The sequence below is a fragment of the Anarhichas minor genome, unplaced genomic scaffold (genome assembly GCF_050575085.1).
Source record: "Anarhichas minor isolate MPS153535 unplaced genomic scaffold, ASM5057508v1 ptg000058l, whole genome shotgun sequence".
Lineage (NCBI taxonomy): Eukaryota > Metazoa > Chordata > Actinopteri > Perciformes > Anarhichadidae > Anarhichas > Anarhichas minor.
Window position 1 is genome coordinate 7,749,096 of NW_027466504.1, and position 19,543 is coordinate 7,768,638.

Sequence of the window (19,543 nt, forward strand, 5' to 3'; positions counted from 1 at the left end):
CCGCCAGCAGTGTGACCCTCCTCTCAACCTCTAATGTCTTCAGCAGCCTCTCTTCCTTGCCTGTACCTCCCCTCCATCGTTTTTTTTATTTCTCTCTCACACCGACTTAAATTTCCCCTTGTTTTTATCCCTCCTATCTTTGAGGTTTACAGCACATGAATATGCTGTTTGGATTTAATAATGCTTCCATGTGCATTTGAGTAAAACGCATTTGCATGTACACGTCATCGTGATAGCTACAGTGGATCTCTGACAAAGCATCCCTGACCTACCTTTGAATTGTTACAAACACATTGTTGAATGTTTATCTTTTAGGTAAAGCCTAATCTACTATTTCATCCTAAAAAGATATACTTGATATGTGTCACTGAGCTCAAAAGAGCAGAATTCCAAACTGTAATACATACAAAATTAGAGCAGGTGTGCAAATGAGAGAGAAGCACATAGGTAGGCCCCTGTAGAGGCCTCGGCAGCTATAATAACAGAAGCAGAAGAGGAAAAAGAGATGGGCTGGAAACCTACATTATGCAAAAGTAATCAGCAGAACAAACTACTTTGTCACTGGCCTGACAGACAGGAAGCGGTGTAGGTAAATATGGTGAGACAGGCATCAACATTGGAGACTGACACAGACTCATCGTCCTGATGTGCCCATAAAACAGCTCTACGTTACAGCTTTATCGTCTGTCCTGCACACAGGATAACGGTACAGTAAAAGGACAGACTCATATAGCATCGTGGCATTTTGGGGAGCATGGGCAAAGACTTGTAGTTCATATGAACTATATTACAACTAGTTATCATGAACAGATAAAAGAAAGGAACAGTGTTGCCGTCATGTTTTAGGGGCAGAAGTACGTTATATAAAATCTAAAGTTTGCATGATGTATGTAATATTGCACATACACTGCCAGGAGTTTAACTCACTCGGACCATCTAGTGTTGCAGCAATCCTCTCGGTGATGCCAACAGACTGAAATATTAAATGTAATACCAGTTAGGTATTACCAGTTAAATAAAAAAATCGCCTTTGCGATGTAACAAATGCAATAAATGTTTTGTTTTATTAATGGTACACAATCTAACCAATCAGAGGTTCGGAAATAGCCCCGTGGGCTTCACGTGCAAAGGCGCTACCCTGAGCATCATGTGACTCGTGCAAGAGGGAGTAGTTGAAGAAATGTAAAATGCCCCCCCACGCTTTCATGCTAGCAGTAGTACTGTGTGGAAATGATCTCAGCAGAACTGAACATTGAAGAGCAAGAGATGACTTAACATGTCAGAGGGGGAACAGTACATCCGTTATCTGGACGTATTTGGGTTCAGACATGAGGAAGCTCGACAGAGTCAGGGTATTGTGCAGAGCGTGACCTGCTCAGTAAGATGCAGTCTTAATCTCAGTAAGATTCATATTTATTTTCATATATTAACGTCCACACATATTAATGTGTTCAGCCCTAATACTAGTATAATACCATGTGAAAAATGCCTGAAGTGATGTGGAAATGTTTCAACAACTATGTTTTGATCAAAGCATCAAACCTCTTTTCAGCACATGGAGATGCTGTTTAAACGAAGGTGAAAAAAACATGAGAAACTTGTTGTACATGTCAGTGTGAGACAATGCATACCTTATACCGCATCTTGGGACAGGAGTGGATGTAAAAGCCCAGGTAGTAGTAGGACAGCTTGGGGGACTGTTTCTGCAGCTGCCTGGTGAAAGCGATCTCCCTGTGGCAGGAAACACACAAGACACACCTTTTTAGAGCGGCACCGTAAGAAAAGGCTCAGGCTTTCAGAAACAGCACATATGCATGCAGCTCGGTGCCGGTGCCTCTTACAACGGTGGCTCACTCCGGCACCGCTTTCCCCCGTCTTTAGCTCATCCTGGCTGCAGCTGCTGCATTGCAGTGCGCCGAGTTTTAAATTTCACAGTTTTTAAATGTACGTTTATGTCGGCTGATGTAAAGTAGCTCGCACTGTGTTTTAGACACAAACATGTGCACGTGCAGTAAGACATTGCACCCTAAAGACACACCAGAGATGATCAGCAGAACAAGAAGCCAGACAAAGCAAAGAGTCATTTAGAATATACTAATTAATATTGCAATACCTAAAAAGTATTTCTTCTTACAGGTTAGTTATATTATATCATATCAACAGCATGCAAATAAGGGCGTAAAGAAATAAAATTGGTGCAAGCAGCTCTGACTAGAGCAGTGCCTAGCATGATGGAAGTAAAGACCCACACTCAATAAGGCAGCTTTTCTTGGTCTCATTTCATTACACAAAAACAACTGCCTTCTCTTTATCGCCATTGAGCCCTCCAACAGAAAAGAAGGTGGTGAAAAAGGAGGGAGAGAGAGCGTGTAAAATGAAGATTTAGAACTTGGAAGATTTATCTGGCTTCTTTAAATACAGTAAATGTCTTGCTCGCTTTATTTGTTCCTCAATAGTTTCTTCCTTAATTGCATCCTTTCTCTAAAAGCCCATTTTCTCCCTTCCCTCCGCTGTTTTCTTCAGTATTCCATAACTAAATTCCAGCTCCGCTTTCTTCTCTCTTTTTGTTTCACTCTTCCTTCCACCCTCTGTGTTTCACCCGCTTAAATGAAGGGGGAGAATTCCCTTTCTTACAATAGCTAACAGAGAGAGAGAAAGAGGCCTTAAAATAAAATAGATGGACTGAAAAATAAGACATGGGACAAAGCAGGCTGAGCCGGGGAGGGGGAGAGACAGGGAGAGAGAGGGAGCAGGAGGAGAATATAAAAGAGGGGGGTCAAGAAAGAGAAAGGGAGGGAGAGGAGAGGCAGCTAGAGCGAGGTGCTAGAAGGTCACCCGCTTGCTGCCAGGTTCCCGGGTTCCCAGCCCCTTTCCACAAAAGCGCCCGGCAGGCCTGAATTGGGGGAGGGGGGGTCAAGAGAGGCCCATTCACAAAAAAGCCCTGCGCCCCCCCCCCCTTCACTTGAGGCCTTCACACCCCCACGGCAGCAGCTTGAGTCCGCCATTATCCCCTCTTCAGCCATCTGACACTCCAGCACAAGCCAATTATCAAGCCCTATGCTCCTGCACAGCTTCCCTCATACTGACACACACACACACACACACACACACACACACACACACACACACACACACACACACACACACACACACACACACACACACACACACACACACACACACACACACACACACACACACACACACACACACACACGATCTGAAACGCAAAGTGAGCTACAAGTGATGGGAAGCACACAGAGGTTCATTTAACTGGGGAAATGAACCTGAAATCTTATAGTGTACATACATACGTACGTACATATAAAAAACACTAGCGATTATGTAAAAGTCTGATCCATTTCCAATCCCTTGTTTAAGTGGCTTTAATAAATGCTCCAATGGGATCCGTGAAAACTGTGCAAAGTTGTGAGTGAGTTAAAGGCCATGTGAACTAAATAGTGCACAACCAACAGCAGCCAGCAGTTCAGCATCAATGACATGACAAGGCTTCGAGCAAGCCATGTGTGCAGAGCCCCTTTGTGTTGAAACTAGATGTAGCTTTGCCTCTGCTATATATTGCAGGTGTAATACACTTCTAACATGTTGCTGTGGACATTGAACTTAAAATGCTCAAAAACTATGCACAACTATTCAACATATTACTTTTTAAAAAATCATTAATGGAAAGCTGCAATGCAGATTTTTTCGGCTATGTAAAATCTAAACAGCTATACTTATTCTAAAGTAGGCCTACTGCTAACTTTTTATTATATTTTTTTTTAATGAGTGCAGTATCAGCAATTACTAAATATTTAAGAACTTGGATGAGGATGAGAAGAAAGTGATCGAGGTTGGACACCAGCTGTGTTTCCTACACACAGCGCCTCAGGCACCTCATTATCTCCTCCTCCTCCTCCTCCTCCTCCTCCTCCTCCTCCTCCTCCTCCTCCTCCTCCTCCTCCTCCTCCTCCTCCTCCTCCTCCTCCTCCTCCTCCTCCTCCTCCTCCTCCTCCTCCTCCTCCTCCTCCTCCTCCTCCTCGCCCGTGGCAGAGGGAGCTACACTCCTGCAAGAAATTTCTCAACACCCCCCTCTCCTGTTTCTACTGCTGAATCACAGGTACACACACATACCGATGTACAGAGGACCGAAATACACACAGTGCTGTACTTGTTTTTGTACTTTTGAAACATCTTTCGCCACAACTGTAACATAATCCAAACTCTACGGCTGTTTTCTCAGATGATGACAACAAAACAGGGTCCCCCACCCCCCCCAAAAAACAAAGCTAAGTTCTGCTACACTGTTAACATGTACTTGGATATTTTAAAGGGGTGCACTTGTACATGGTTGAACAGCCCAAGTTCCAATGCAGTTGGGCTTACTGTGGAGAAGAGACACCATCTAATCTAATGTTCTAACTGTTTGCACACGTTGTGTGGGGGTGTGCGCACATGCGTTCTGAACAGTAAGTTTTGGACAGAGTCAGCCAGGCCCAGCAGACTAGGGAGTGTCCAGACCTGATCAAAGGCCCGGGCTCTGGTGTCTGTAAACAAACGGGAGGATTTTAGTCCCGCTGGCTCCCTCCTCCGGGGCCTCCTCCACACACCGAGCACTCTGTGTTACTCTTGGAGTCGGACTCTTAAAATAATAAGTCATGACCAGGGTGTTCCCTCGATACGAGCAGAGCCCGTCTGTCCAAACCGTTAGGGCTGACTTAGTGCGCGCGACACGTGCGTGCGTGCACACGAACGAACGCTCGCACCTGCACACGGCAACTTTGAAGACGAGGTCCCGCAGTTCCCCCACATCTGGGCAGAAATATTTGAAAAGGCCATTCTCACATTATTGGGTTACATTTTACAGGAAACGCCAGATATGTGCGCCTGTAGCGTGTGTGTGTGTGTTCTCTTATTTCATCTTGGCAGAGAGCGCCGTCGTCAGCTGAACCACAAACGGAGCACTGCCTCGGCCAATCAAGTGTGAAGAAAGAGGTACTTTTCCACGACCTACAGTATTATGGCACTTATAGTATACAGTTCTAAGGGAAGATAAAAAATTTGGAAGGAGACAAAAAGATCAAGAGTCAGGCAGAGAGCAGGTCGAGAGGAGGGCAAGTGTGAGGGATGAAAAGGGAGGAAGAATAAAAGCGAGAACAAAGAAGGGAACGGCCACCGACGAGAGGCAAAGCAACTCCTCTCATGAAAAGAGCGACATTGAATCGTTACTCTATTCGTTTTAAGACACAGTATAGTTACTGTAAATAACTGGATAATCCTAAAGCTTTTATGCTACTTCATAATTTGCATTGAGCACCACTGGGTTACATTTGACAAGACATCTGCTGCAAATTCTTGTTTGATGTCCATCAGAACAAACTGCAGCATCCTGTTTGTGACATGAAGCAACAGAAATATGGATGTTATCAAGCATGAGCACGGACACCATTCCAGACATGCCATCGGCACTACCAACAATCTCCACCATCTAATATGTTTTGCGACACGTTTTGTGGGATGGTCTAAGTCCTGGCAACCAACCTGAGGGCAGAGTAGGAGCCCAGAGACAGCGAGGCAAAGTCTGGGTGGTAGTAAAGGTAGACGGAGGACACGCATGTAGGCAGGATATCGATCACCCCCACCGCCACGATGCGCCCGTCCAGCCAGTACTGCTGGTGGAAGGAGCCGTAGCCCACCTCGGGCCCGTCGGGGGAATGTTCCGCCTGGAGAGAGGCACAGAGAGGAAAAGGGTAAGAAAAGGTGGTCACTGGTCAGAACTGTACGCTTGTGTGCCTTAGGGTTTGTAAGTAAAACATATAAATCACAGTGGACTGAGAATGTGGTATTTAATAGGTCTGTTTTTGTACTGTCTTATACACACACACACCTGTATGATGGTGTATCATAATCCAGGCTTTTCCCCGCCAGGCCTCACACATAATGTGTGGGGGTGTACAGTAGCCTCACATTCAGCCTGCTAATGGCTCCCAAATGTGGAGCGAGAGCTGGGGGGAGTTGGGGGTGGGGGCTGACCACAGAAACACTCCAGGAGAGGACTTTTTAATAAAAGAACCTGCATGAGCAAAATCCATTTCACCAGGCGGTGGTGGAGTGTTGCCAAGCTTTCTCCTCTACGTCTGTGTCTGCTCTCTCTATGTGGCATGAAAGAATGTGGGTGTAGGTGTCCACCCGTGCGCTCGAGTCCACCCCATTAATAAAACAGTCAAGTGTTTGACACACGTTGCGTTTCTCATAGGGATCCACACGCTGGGTTTTTCAATCAAGTCACTTTACTGCTTTTATCACGGAGGCTTGGGGTTCGGGTTAAAAGTCATAGTAAGCTGGGGTATTGGTTTGTGTGTGTGCGTGTGTGTCTCTTTCTTCAGCGCACTAGTAACAGGATCCTTCTCCTTCACCGACATTCATCTGGACTCAGTTAAGTAGCGCAGACGCTGCTAGTTATCACAACACTGAGAGAGCTAGCTCGCTAATCCATCGCGCCACTGGGCCCACACTCTGATCAAATTAAACCTGGCCAAACAAAAACAAGGCACACACACACACACTCTCCATGCAGCTCTGTGAGCCCACAGGACTGAACATCACCAATGGTGTGCCACATTCCTCCTTACCACCATGCAAGGTTTTCTTAAGTAGAGCTGGTAGTTAAAAATAAAATAAGATAATATCCCACTAGCTCAGGCGTCTTGAAAACTCAGGTCTGATTACCTGTCTGACACAATATAAACCAGAGTCCATTTACTTTTGTGTGGGAGTAGTTGGGTGGGAAGGGATGATTCAATTGTCTAAATGATGCCCCACATCAGAGGCCATATGATACGACATAAAAATGTTGTGGGTTTAGGCAAAAAGGAGGGAAGAATAAAAAATAAAAAAAACAGTTACTTGGGGGCAGGTGGGAGTGTTGAAGGGTGACAGGCACCACATCTGGAGCAAGCCCTCTGTGTGTGTGTGTGTGTGTGTGTGTGTGTGTGTGTGTGTGTGTGTGTGTGTGTGCGTCGAGGGAACTGTCTGTCTATGAAAGCAGGCAGCCTGTTATTTCTTGGCACCAGTTCCCCCAGAAACACTGGAGGCTTTGTCAGAGGCCCCTCTGTGACAGCTAAGAAGTTGTAAGTAAAAGGGAAAGAGCGAGAGGTGATCAGTGTGTGTAAGAAAGAGCGATTTTTTCTTTTTTTTTTTTCTTACCCCACCTCGAGTATAAATGCTTGAGCACAATTATAGAGCTGTGAATGCCTGTGCAAAAGAAGCAATGTCTGTCTGAGCTTGCATGTTTGTTGGGGAGTTCGTACCATGTTCAAGGCCGATCTTGTCTGACTGACCTGCGCGTCACCTCAGACGACAGCTTAATGGTTGTGTCCTTGCCACTGTGACAACAATCTAAACATTCTCTGGAACACTTCAAACCACCCAGAGTTTCCCCTGCAGCCCCCAAATCGCTCTCATATGGCCTGAACACAGGGCCCTGTGAGCAGCGCGCCGCATGATGGTTTCAACCACGTATAAATATCAGAAACGGGAACCTAGTGTATGATACTGACTCTCAGACCCTTTCTGTGTAGCATGTGTCGAGTTGCTTTTTCTAGAAAATCCTATAAGCCTGATCTGGATCTAATGATGGTCCGACATGGTAGAGAAAGGGATTTGAAGGAGAATGTGCACTGGAGAAACTATATAAAGAAGAATTGACTGACTATACTCACAAAAAAAGAAAGGACTACGCCAGTTCTAATTGTCTCGTGTGAGAAATGAAAATGTCCTTTCTTGCTACTGAGGATGTTTTTCCCTGTAAGATTTTTCACAAACACTTCAAAGGACATTATTGTATGTGGTTGAAAGTCAGTGGACCAATGTGTGGCCTTGCTAGATTCTGCAGTGCACTGATGCCTTTTAAACATTCATTGATGTGTTTTTATGAGGAACACGTTGATGGAAAAGCCCAATTTGGACAGAGAGGGTGGCGTTTCAGCCAATGGGATGAAACGCCACAAAGCATCTGATCAAAACAGTTTTCTGGATAATTGTTTTCCAATAACAGAATGGACAAAGACTTGGCTTCTGCTCAGAGAATGTGACAGATTTTAGTTTAAACAGATTTTGGAATTAGCTTTGAGTTTATTCAATAGTGAATCACACAATATATTTGGGATGAGCATGGGTTTGTCTAGTTTCTTGCTTGTTTTACAGATTTATTTTCCCCCCCCAGTAATGATTTTCCCATGTTTCTATTTATTATATTCATTTGTAGTTTTCTTTATTTTCTTGTTTTGTTATTTAGCATTCATTCATCAGCCTTATTATGTGGTTTATAAACATTATTTTGAAGACACACTAAAACAAGTGCAGCTTCTTATTTCAAGTGCGGTTTGGGTCATTGTTGTGGATAAATAGCACATTCTGTCTATTCATTGTTTTTAGGTGGAAATCTAATCAGTGGGGGATGAGGGTTAACAAGTTTTTTTTCATGCTTAACTCATCAACCGTGGAAATCTACAACATCGAGTTGTCAGACCTACTGCAGCAATGATGCCGCCTCTGTTGAACTCACACATTTCAAAGTCTCTCTCTCTCTCTCTCTCTCTCTCTCTCTCTCTCTCTCTCTCTCTCTCTCTCTCTCTCTCTCTCTCTCTCTCTCTCTCTCTCTCTCTCTCTCTCTCTCTCTCTCTCTCTCTCTCTCTCTCTCTCTCTCTCTCTCTCTCTCTCTCTCTCTCTCTCTCTCTCTGACAAATGTGCATCCACTCACAACCGCACAGAGCAAGTCCTGCGAGCAGGCTGCAGGCGTAGCACAGCTCACATCGTGAGCACCATTATCAGGTACAGGTCAGTATGCAAACATATGTAGTTCTGCCGTGCCGTAAAGGACAAAGGGAAAGTCATTTACAGAACGGTTCTACTGTTTTACAGTACATGCAGCTGGTCGACCTTTCTGTTTTTTGGCTTACTGTACAGCCGAGGCATGCACAGTGGGGTCTGTGTCTTCACTACTATGGTATGTCAGCTGGTGCATTCCCTGCTGATGTGTATCTCCGTGTATTTACATAACGGAAATTGTCTTTCTCTTATCTCTCAAGGAAAGAAAAAGAGCCCGAAACACAAGAGAGACAAATGGAGAGAAAGGTTGAGAGCTGTGGCCATAAAAAAAAAAAAATAAAAAAAATAAAAATAATAATAATAATAATAACTTAGTGACTAATTGGCCAACACCCCTTTTAATGAGTGTTTGCCCCTTGGTTAGACACATTAGGAGGCTGTTAAGGAAAATAAATAGAAACAGAATGATTGCACGAACCCCACACAGCCCGTAAAACAGAGTTCCTCCAGCACATGCCACTTAGACCTCACTGAGGTCAAGTGCAGTGACAGACACCTGCATGCCTACTGCTCGCCATGTCTGCAGGTACTGATGTGCCACTGTTTATCAGACTGCACAAATGTGTTTACGTGTCTGTTTGTGGGGGCGTAAATCTATTTTTTTTAAAAACCAGAGGAATCAGGAACAGCTGATGTTAATTACCTCAGAGTTTCAGCCCGAATCCTCTGCAATTTTGGTGAAGCGAAACACAACAGCACACAAATACGACAGTCAGTCAGTCAGACATAAGTCAGACGACCTGGATCCTACTTAGCTGCAGTTGGATTTGTAAGTATGCCGTTTGAATACATTTGTATAAATACCGGCTCACATGAGAGCTGATGAACCACACAGTATGCAGGCCCATGTGGTGAGTGTCTGTGTGTGTGCGTTTTAATAGCGCTCTGATTGGAGACAGATGTAGGCCGACACGCAGAGGTAGCACATAATCACTCTGAAATGGAGAGCATTTGGAGAGAGACAGGAGACGGGAGGGGGGGGTGGGGGGGGGGGGTCAGAGAAAGAAATAAAAACACGTTGGGCGAGAGGAGGCCAAAGGAACGGAGACGGCGTCCTGAACCCGTCTGAGAGGACAGGACAGTGGCGGCAGGAAGATATGTGAGGCAGTATGCCACGGTACGTGTGTGTGTGTGTGTGTGTGTGTGTGTGTGTGTGTGTGTGTGTAATTCAGTGTGCCTGGCCGACAGCCTTGACGAGGTGATAAAAGCTTGTTTCCTATAAACACTAATGATGTTCATTAGTGAAGGCCTGAGGGGGCCCACGGGGCAACACAAAGTGACTGTGTTTGTGCGTCCCTGTGTCAGTCGGGTTGTGTGTGCTCCTGGACCTCAATCCTGTTAAAGTGGCCGTTACAAGTGCCCATCCTGGTGTCTAATTGCTGGTGTAATTGTCCTGACCCAACAGGTCCACTGGTGTTTCTGAAGGTTGCAGCTCACCGGGCCTGCTAAGTGCTCAGTGCTGCCTGGCTGCATATCTCACTCAGTGACCACAGAGAATGCCGCAGCTTAACAGTGAATCCTCTTCCAGATGCCATTAATATGCTTCATATTATAAGCATCTAAAAAATCGAATCAGTCAATGGATTTGAAGCAATATTGTATGAATTTAAAGCTGGGATAGGCAGTATAGTTTTGGCGTCATTAGGCAAAAAGGTAACCCTTCAGCATCTGTTAATTAAAGTGGTCTGAGAGAAAACTAGGCTTCTGCACCTTCTCTTGGCTCCGTTTTCAGGCTTTAGTAAATCCTATTGGTGGCTTTACAAATGCAGATGCCCTTGCACATTACTTCAGTGAAACCCTGATTCAATGGTGGAATATCCTGCAGGAAACGCTGCTATTCCAGCATTTGCAACAACTGCCTGCACTGTAAAGCAAACTTATGGAAAAGAGAGTCTGACGATATCTACGAAGCGGTTCAGAGACGGAGAGAAAATGGTGCTGTTAGTTTACAAGTTAAAAGGTTACATGGTTGTCATTGTACGACAGGGTTGCACAATAAAAATTGTAGTGCTAAATAGTTGCTACATAGGAAAGAAAACAACTTAGCCGTCTGCAGACCGTTACCATGAGCTAGTCGCAGTCAGCTGAGCAGTCAGCTAAACTACAAGCAACATTTTCTCTTCATCTCTTTAATTGTTCAGCCCTCCAATACAAAAACATACTATCGGCTTCTGGTGCTTTAATGCGTACCACACCACATAGAGTGAAGAGCAGAGGTGAGTCCCGTCCTGTGAAGGCCACAGGAAAGGACTGGTCTGAAGACCTTGTGCAAAACCATTGCAACACAGTCTGGACACCATATTTCACTGTTTTCCTCCCTCAGCACCCCCTTTCACTTAGACAGGGCTAAATTAAAACCCCTCCGATATGAATCAAAAAACCCTTCCTGAATCCCTTAACAACCCCCCCCCCCGCTCAATCCAGCTGGAGGGCTCTTGAAGAGAGAGAGAGAGAGAGAGAGCAAAGGTGGCTGGGTAGGTATGTGCCGGACGAGGGGAACTAGTGTGCATTTAGCCCCCTTTCCAGAGTGTTTGATGAAGAGCTAAACTGAAATGCTGGACTTGTTTTTTCAAACCATTATCATCATCTCCATGACAGTAATTTCACCAGGAGGACATTTTCTTTGTTGATAAATCATTACAGGTAACACGTATGGATGAATAGAGACATTTAAAAAAGGGGGTTTATTAAACTGTCAACAGGCCAAAAGAAATACATACCTCTAGTGGTGAATCACAGAGAAATCTCCGGAACTGTGGAGGGAGGCAGAGAGAAAAACAGTTAGTTCTGTGGGTCACCAACTCTTTTTGAAAAGGTTTAAATGAAAACCATACACCACTCCTTTGCTTTCCTATATAGCTTATCCCTCCCTGTTTTTCCCCTCACTCGGGTGTCACATATAAAATGCAGCCCCCCCCCCTCATTCATAAAGGGGCATAAAAGCAAAAACTGTATTTACACAAATGAAAACATTTAGCCTATCAACTGAGGCTCACAATCCAGGGAGGACATATAGTGACGGCTTAAATAATCAGCGTTGTCGTCAAAACAGCCTACCTCGAAACACGCTGCAAAATGCACATGAGATACCAATTACTGGGGGACTTTATGTCTGTGGAACCATTAAATCTTTCTTCCATTCTCTACACTTTTTTAGCGCCGGGGGTTGAGAGCAGTGTGTTTACAGACGAGCTGACCTGCAGGACTGGAAGACAAAACGGAGCGCCCTGCCATGTTTCGGGCCGAAACCCGATCTATAATGAGAACCAGCACGGCCACAGCGGAGCAGTGATGGACAGCTTTTGGTTTGCCCCGTCTATCTCACCCTCACGCGCCACACCGCAGTTTTCAAGTTCATATTTCACAAGGAAACGCTACAATTCCAGCTCTGTCTTTCATTTGCAGAAATGTTCCGCTGTCTGGTGGTCCAGACAGGAGGCTAGAATAGCAACAAAGTATCATAAACACAAGATAGAGAGATGATGCAGATAGGATGAAATAAACAAGGAGGGCATATGAATTATGTTATTACATTATCACACTCTTGTGTAAGGCTGCTGTAAACACTGGGAGGTTTTGTCTTGTTTTTCCTCATTCAAACCAAAGCTCTACTAGCTTGTCTGCGTGATTACTCGTGATTTCTGTTAGCACGGCTGGTATTTGGAATAAAACTAAACTCTCACAGAGTTCTCAATAAATGGATGAATCCAAGTTCACACTGCAGCTCTGTAAAGCCCCATACTGGCACGGATATCGGACTTTCCCTTTCATTAAAACTAACATGCTCTACAAGCACACACCAAAATCCTCCGTCTGCGTGCACAGCAGTACGGCTAGTAATAGCATCGACTGCCGACGCCATGGTTCGATGGGTGGGACAGTCCTGGCCTAGGTGCAACTCAAAATCCTGACAGTTTCCCGAACTCATCCAAAAGAGTGTGTGTGTGAGTTTGTGTCTGTGTGTGTGTGTGTGTGTGTGTGTGTTGAGGACACTTACGCAGTGCTCTCCAACACGGGGGATGTTTTGGCAGCGAGGGGCTACAGAATGATGCACCGTCGTCTGTCATTTCTATTTTACCTTGGCCTTGGAGCAAACACTTTTCACTACCCATCAAAGTCACCCACTGAGTTGGCTTCCAGTCATAAAAATGACTAAAATCCACCAAAAATATTAGTGAAGTTCCAGTCAGGAAAATAAGTGACTCTATAAAGTATCAGGATCACGTAAGATTCTGCAAGAAGACAACCAGTGTGCAGAGCTTAAAAACAACAGAACTAAAACAATAACAATGCATGCACGTTTTGCGGCTATAAAAGACTCACAATCTGTGCACCCTGCGGTGCCGAAGACGTCAACAAGATGCAACACACCCGTCTTTACCCTCGACTCGACCTCTTACCAGGACGGAGAGAAGTCGAGGGGATGTTGCTCCGACACAAAACAACACGTCGTAAACTGTCATTTTAACCTCGCATGCTCCTGCTCAATGCCATAAGGGCCAACTGTACTTGCAAAATATTTACATGCAGTTACTGCAACAGTCCTTGAGCTACATCTACCCCAGGAAGAACTTGTCTTTGAACTTTTAGCAGTAGTGAAATATTGGCAACTCACTGAATGCAGTTACACTTATACATATTCTTGCATTTAAATGTATTTTATAAACCTGCTAAACGGGAGTATTTTGTGCACATTTTACACTTTCCATGACCAATGTGGAAATTGCAATGACTACATCTGTTTAGTTGATAATGATCGCTGCTCATGCAAAAACATGCTTATCAAGTTCCCCACCTGTGTAACCATGCCAGTAAAGACTACTTGTGACTACTGTACGCTGCCAGTTAACAAATTACCAACAGCAACGCCTCCCAATGTGCAACACTGCCAGAGGGCACAAATGAAACTTTTGTTCAAACCTCACAAAAAAACTAAATGGTTTACCAACAGAACAACAGCTGCAGTTATTAGATGACATCATTTATGAAGGCCATGAAAGGCCCTGGCTGCTGTGCGTGTGTGGAACTGTGAATCGACTTTGTAGTGAAATGCCGTATTATTTCATTAGACGAGTAAGTGTGTGCGAGTGTTTTACACATTAGAGCCTGTTCATGTATGCAAATGCATACTTGGATGTGTGCTTCATGTTAAGTTCTGACAGCTTGTAGCAGTCCTCGGTCCCTCCTCCTCCTCTTGCACCTTTACCAGGCGCTGATCGTGGGGGCTGATGGGTAATCATACCAAGAGGAAAGAGAGGCGCAACTTTCCACTGCTGTGTCAACCCTGCTTTGGCTGGGTGAGGCCGCTCTCTCCTGGAGCCTGGCAGGCCCCCCACTGACCACGCGGCCCAGCCAGGCTGACACAGACACTCAAACAAACAAACTCCTTAACACACACACACACACACACACACAGACAGACTCTGCAGGAGACAGACAGTCTAATGTGTAGGTGCCGTCACTCAGGCTTGGAGATGGCAAGGGAACTAACATAAATTCTCAGCTTCCCCTCTCTCTCTCTCTCTCTGCATCTCTAATACAACACCACATATGCCTGTGAACGGAGCCGTGTCCACAGTGCCCTCTGGAACGTTCTCATCTACAACACATGGAGTCCATCGCTTCCTCTCGAACTCTCCCTTTCCTATAGTAAACACTCATCTGTGTACGATTAGAAGGGCAAGCAGCCGTCTCAAACACACACATACACACGCACAAGCTGTCGTGTCTTCACTCACACACATACGGCACATAAACACATGCATCTGCTTAAACCTAATTGCTACTTAGACCTCTCGTCGTCGTGCTCTTTCGCTCAAATGGCTGTACTTATTTTTGCGACTATGTGCCTGATTTGCATCTATCACATTAAGAAAACAATAAGAAAACAACCCCTTTCTTCTTATGTTCACCGAACATTTGCTGACTAGATATGTGTTTGTTTCAGTGTGCAGCAGAGGAGCTGCAGGATCCTCGCCGCAGTACACAGATCAATGAGGTAAATACAAACAAAATACTTAAACTCTGCCATAAAAGGAATGCTGCTTATTGAAAGTTTAATTGAACGTCTCGTTATTGTGCATAACCATGTTGCAAATAGCTTTGAGCCAAGCCAAAATGTATTTTCCTCGTTCATTTCTTCCATCTTTAATGACACATTTTATTGGCATTTCGCAGCTTTTTCCATATACTTCTTTTTTTTTCCATGCATCTTGGTTAAGGTCCCGGCCATCAAGAAGAGTAAATACAGATTTAACAGGATTTGTTTTCCTCAAAATGAATGCCACATGTGCAGGAACTCAGAGTCACGGCTCAGCAAAACAGTTAAGACCACTATGTGTGAGTAAGAGTGTGTGCGTGTGTGTCTGTGTCTGTGTGTGTGTATGCACACGTGCGTCTAAATAGTTGCTAGTTTGTGCTTCAACTCCGTCAGGAAACCATGATTGGTTGTGGAAGGAATAATGTCTGGCTCCCTTCCAGTCCTGGTATGACGGGAAATGCATAGATCCTTAAACAAACAAAGTCAGTCCCCTTTAGGACATCCTACTGTCTAATGGTAGTACAATTTTGGCAGGGTAATTGAACTACAATCTCTCCTATCGCCTGGCTCTGAGCCAGGCTGACGGCATTCCACATTCTGTCCCAAGGTAGTACTTTAATGGATTAATAAATACCTCAACAAATACTAAATGACCCAACTTCCTCGGTAGCAGCAGCAGGCATAGAATGGCATGGCACCAAAATGTGCCATCACCACATCGACAATGTGTTTTCCATTTCTTTATGAATGCCACAGGACGACGGGGGGGGGGGGGGCTCCGAGCTTCTGGGAAGACAACTGAGCTTTACGGGCAAGAAAATAAAATCAGTAGTGTTTCCTACTGTGGGCTCAGGAGTGGCTGCCACTGTAGTGAGTCCAACAAAGGGGGATATAATAAAGACGAACCAAGGAGAGAGGACGGCATGGCAACTCCAGTTCTAGTATTAAGGATAGAACAGAAGAGGCACTTTATAGAGGCCGATCCCAGGAGGATGGAAGCCTTGAATATATCTCAATATACAGTTTCATCACGATATGATTCCATTGAACAACAATAAATTACCATATTGAATTATCGCTCAGCCCTAGCTGCAATGTAGAGTCCTGCATATACCATTTCCTATGGTAGAGATGTCAAGGTGAATTACAATGAATGTCCTACAGGAGTAATGAACCCACTCTGTGCTTTGACACTATACTACATTCAGTCAGTATACAACTTGGAAAGTCCTTCAAAAAAAAAAAAAAAAAAAGACTGTATTTTCAGACAGCGGTGTTTGTGCAGCCCCACACCTTTCCTTTTTTTTTTTTTTTTTAAAGCTATTCCTCTAGTTCTTGAACCCATCTGATCCCAGTACAGTTATAAACCTGAGGTGCACACACAACACGCACAAACACACGCTCCCTTTAATAGAGCTGGTGTTATGGCACTAGGAAAGAATCTGCCACAGTCTGCCCAATCTGACAGCTTTTATTATTTATTAATTACCTTACTTTTACAAGCTGGAGAATTCAAGTAATTTACTGAGGCCTGCTGGCAGGAGGGTGGAGGAGGAGGTTGTTTTTCCAGCCCTGAGGGACAAAAGGCCCTCTCAGGTTGGTGAGCGTGTCCAGCAGTTATACATCCTGACTAGACTTTATTTTCGCCTGTTTTATTCATATGTAAAGTGGAGAAATGCAGGTCTGTGTATATATTTTATAGTCCAATTTACTGAGACTTATAAAATAATTTTCAAACTTTATGAATCTCTAATTGGTGATGCCCATTCTTATTCATTACTAGACAATACTTCTCATTCACTGCATGAACTAGTCAACTTCTTCTCTCTGTCTTTTATAGAGTTTAAAGTTCAAAGCATTGCGTGCAGAAAAACGTTTTTATAATTATAATAATTTATCGAGGTCCAATGAATGTTGCAATTCTCCGAATAGCATGTGATGGACAGTGGGATAAACTGTGGTTGATCCAGGTGCAAAGACTGAGACGACAACAAATAAACAAAGATTAGTATCAAACTGGATTTCCCACAACTAGGGATTACTTTCATTACAAATTAACCTGTCAATAATTACAAAGATCACTCACTTAGAGGATTATTTAGTCTACAAAATCCCAGAAAAGTCCAAGTTGACATCTGAAGAGTGCTCGTTTCACCAAACAGTCCAACATACTAAGGACTAAAGGTCCAGTGTGTAAGATTTAACTGGAATATAATATTCATCACTATGTTTCTATCAGCGTATACACTCCTGCAACTGAAAATAAAATTGGTTGTGTTTTGGTAAGCTCAGAATGAGCCGTTTATACATCTACATACGGAGCGGGTCCTCTTCACAAAGTCTGCCATGTTGCACCGCCATGTTTCTACAGTAGACGTTTCTACGTTACCTGAAGGCCACCGAAGGTTCTCCGACACGCTTGGAAAGTGAGCGGTGCGTGGATGGGTATTCAGCCTCACCGCTAGATGCCACTAAATCCTACACATTACTACTTGAGATTTAAAAACGACTTTAAATTTGAAAAAGCAGCAAGGTGCTGGAACAAGCATGTGCAGTAGTGCCCTACAGTAGGTGCAGAATAATAATCATGCAGTACCTCGCTCTCACTACAATCGCCGGGGTCATCACCGTGAATGGCCATCTGGTAGCGGGCGTACAGCGCCACCGACTGCTGATAGGACGCTGTGAATTGAGGGTCCTCAAAGTTGACCGGCACTAGCCTCACCTTCAAGCACAGGGTGTGGAGGGAAAGGAGCAATAAGGTGGAGGGAGGTTTTATAAGGGTTGACAATCAATAAAAGGACGGTGAGTTGTTAGAAAATGAAATCTTTTTTTAAAACAACAAGAAGAAAAATCATAGGTGCTTTGGAGGACTTGACAGTGCAGGATTCAGCAGAGGTTTTAAACAGTCTTATACACGTGTTTTGGAATCTTAGGGTTCACATCAGTCTCCTAGTCCTCAAGGCAAACTTGTCCGTTTTTGAGTTTGAGACTTGATTCAGACTGCTGTGCACAAAAGACACATGAATGAGTGAAAACAATAGGATTCTAGGAGACTGAAAGTGTGTTTTCAAAATGATAAAGGACTTGAAGATGAGGCCAGTGCACCGCCCAGCTTTTACCGCAGATTTGAAGATAATTCAAGACTCAACACAGCGTCAGAAGGTCCGGAGCAGCAGAACAGCCAAAATCGTGTCTCCGTGAATCATCCCAGACAGACACATAGACACTCTTCCATCACTACAGTCTCCTCTCAAGAAAACAGGCCGCACGCACAAAGACAAGTAAAATGTCATTACCGCGGTGGTAATGACATTAATCCTCAAACTCAAATGCGGTTCCAGTTCAGACACAACTATGACATATCTGAACTATGGCGTGTCAAGGTCGAGAGGGTTCAGCTGACGAACAGCTCAAGACTGACTAACAGCTCAGACACCTGGAGAAACACTGCTCTCAACCACAACGTATGGAAACATTTCCCCCTCGTATACACATACGCTCTCTTTAATATGAACACATTAACTTGTTCTTCATTCATACAGGCATTTTGTTTATTTCCCCTCGATTTTTAAACCGTTAAGATGCAGCAAAGTTGAAGCGCAAATCAAGTTTTCCGTCTCATACAGTTTGATAACACAGTCCATTACCTACTGTTCATTCAGATTCAACCCTTATGCATCACTCGGGACTATTTCAGCTTTTTTTGATCATTTTGGCTGCATCGATGCATATGGCATACATTTTGGCAAGGGTGTAAATGTTGTTTAACCTCGTCTCCTATAATAGGTCTATCGTAAACACTAACCAAAATACAGAAAGATCTTGATGTTGATTAAAAGATTTAACTAAGTTAAAGCTTAAAAAAAAAAAATGATATCACTTGAGCAACTTGTTTAAAGGGTTAAATAAATCAAAAAATGATATTCAATTGTTAAATATTTTTTCAACAAAAACTACTACCTGTGTTGCGTTTGTTGAAAAAGTAATCACATCCTGCACTTACCATAAATGAATTGTTGAGGCAATGATACATTTTAGTCCATGACATGATATAAAATAACCAATATAACTTATTCATAAGAAATTAGAGCAAGATAAAATGCTTTTGATGCCTTTGTAGGTAACCCAAACTTGTCGACCCTCTCCCTCCCTCCCTGGGCACCCCTTGAGCAGGTCGACCTATGCCCCCCACCCTCTGACCTGGCTCTCGGAGGGTTTGTCAGGAGGGTCCTTGTGAATGGCCATCTGGTAGAGTTTGTACACCTGGTAGGAGCCGTCGAAAGAGGCTTTGAACTGCGGGCTAGGGGGACTGGAGCGCACTAGCCTCACCTTCAAAAAGAATACGGGCAGACAAAGGTTAACATCAAAAATGGAAAAAGTACAGAGAATAACATCAGTGGAAGATATCGTCACAAACCAAAGATAAATAGTGTGAGGAGAGCGGGGAGGGAGAGAGAGACCGACACAAACACACCCTCTCCGGGCCGCGTGACACGCCCTGAAGATTTTACGGATAAATTGGGGACAGTTTGACAGTTGTGTTACTCTTCTTTAGTAAATATCCTTGTGTTCACTAATAACAGCCGTTGGTAAGCATAGCTGTAGCTTGAT

The 19,543-nt window shown here is 44.1% G+C and overlaps 1 protein-coding gene across 3 annotated transcripts in view; it reads right to left on the minus strand.

Annotated features, from left to right (window-relative positions):
• The window catches only part of ate1 (arginyltransferase 1), a 52,026-nt gene that overhangs the window by 20,193 nt on the left and 12,290 nt on the right, over positions 1-19,543 (minus strand). For 2 of the 3 annotated variants that reach the window (XR_012947501.1, XM_076076532.1), the window contains exons 7-10: positions 19,133-19,261; positions 11,610-11,642; positions 5,542-5,723; positions 1,632-1,731 (exon numbers count right to left, since the gene is read on the minus strand). Coding sequence is in view for 2 of the 3 variants with exons in the window: in XM_076076532.1 (XP_075932647.1) it covers positions 1,632-1,731; positions 5,542-5,723; positions 11,610-11,642; positions 19,133-19,261 (444 nt within the window). In the remaining variant the exon portion in view is untranslated. Of the gene's footprint in view, positions 1-1,631; positions 1,732-5,541; positions 5,724-11,609; positions 11,643-17,525; positions 17,655-19,132; positions 19,262-19,543 lie in introns of all 3 variants that reach the window. The other variant, XM_076076533.1, reaches the window with a different exon arrangement.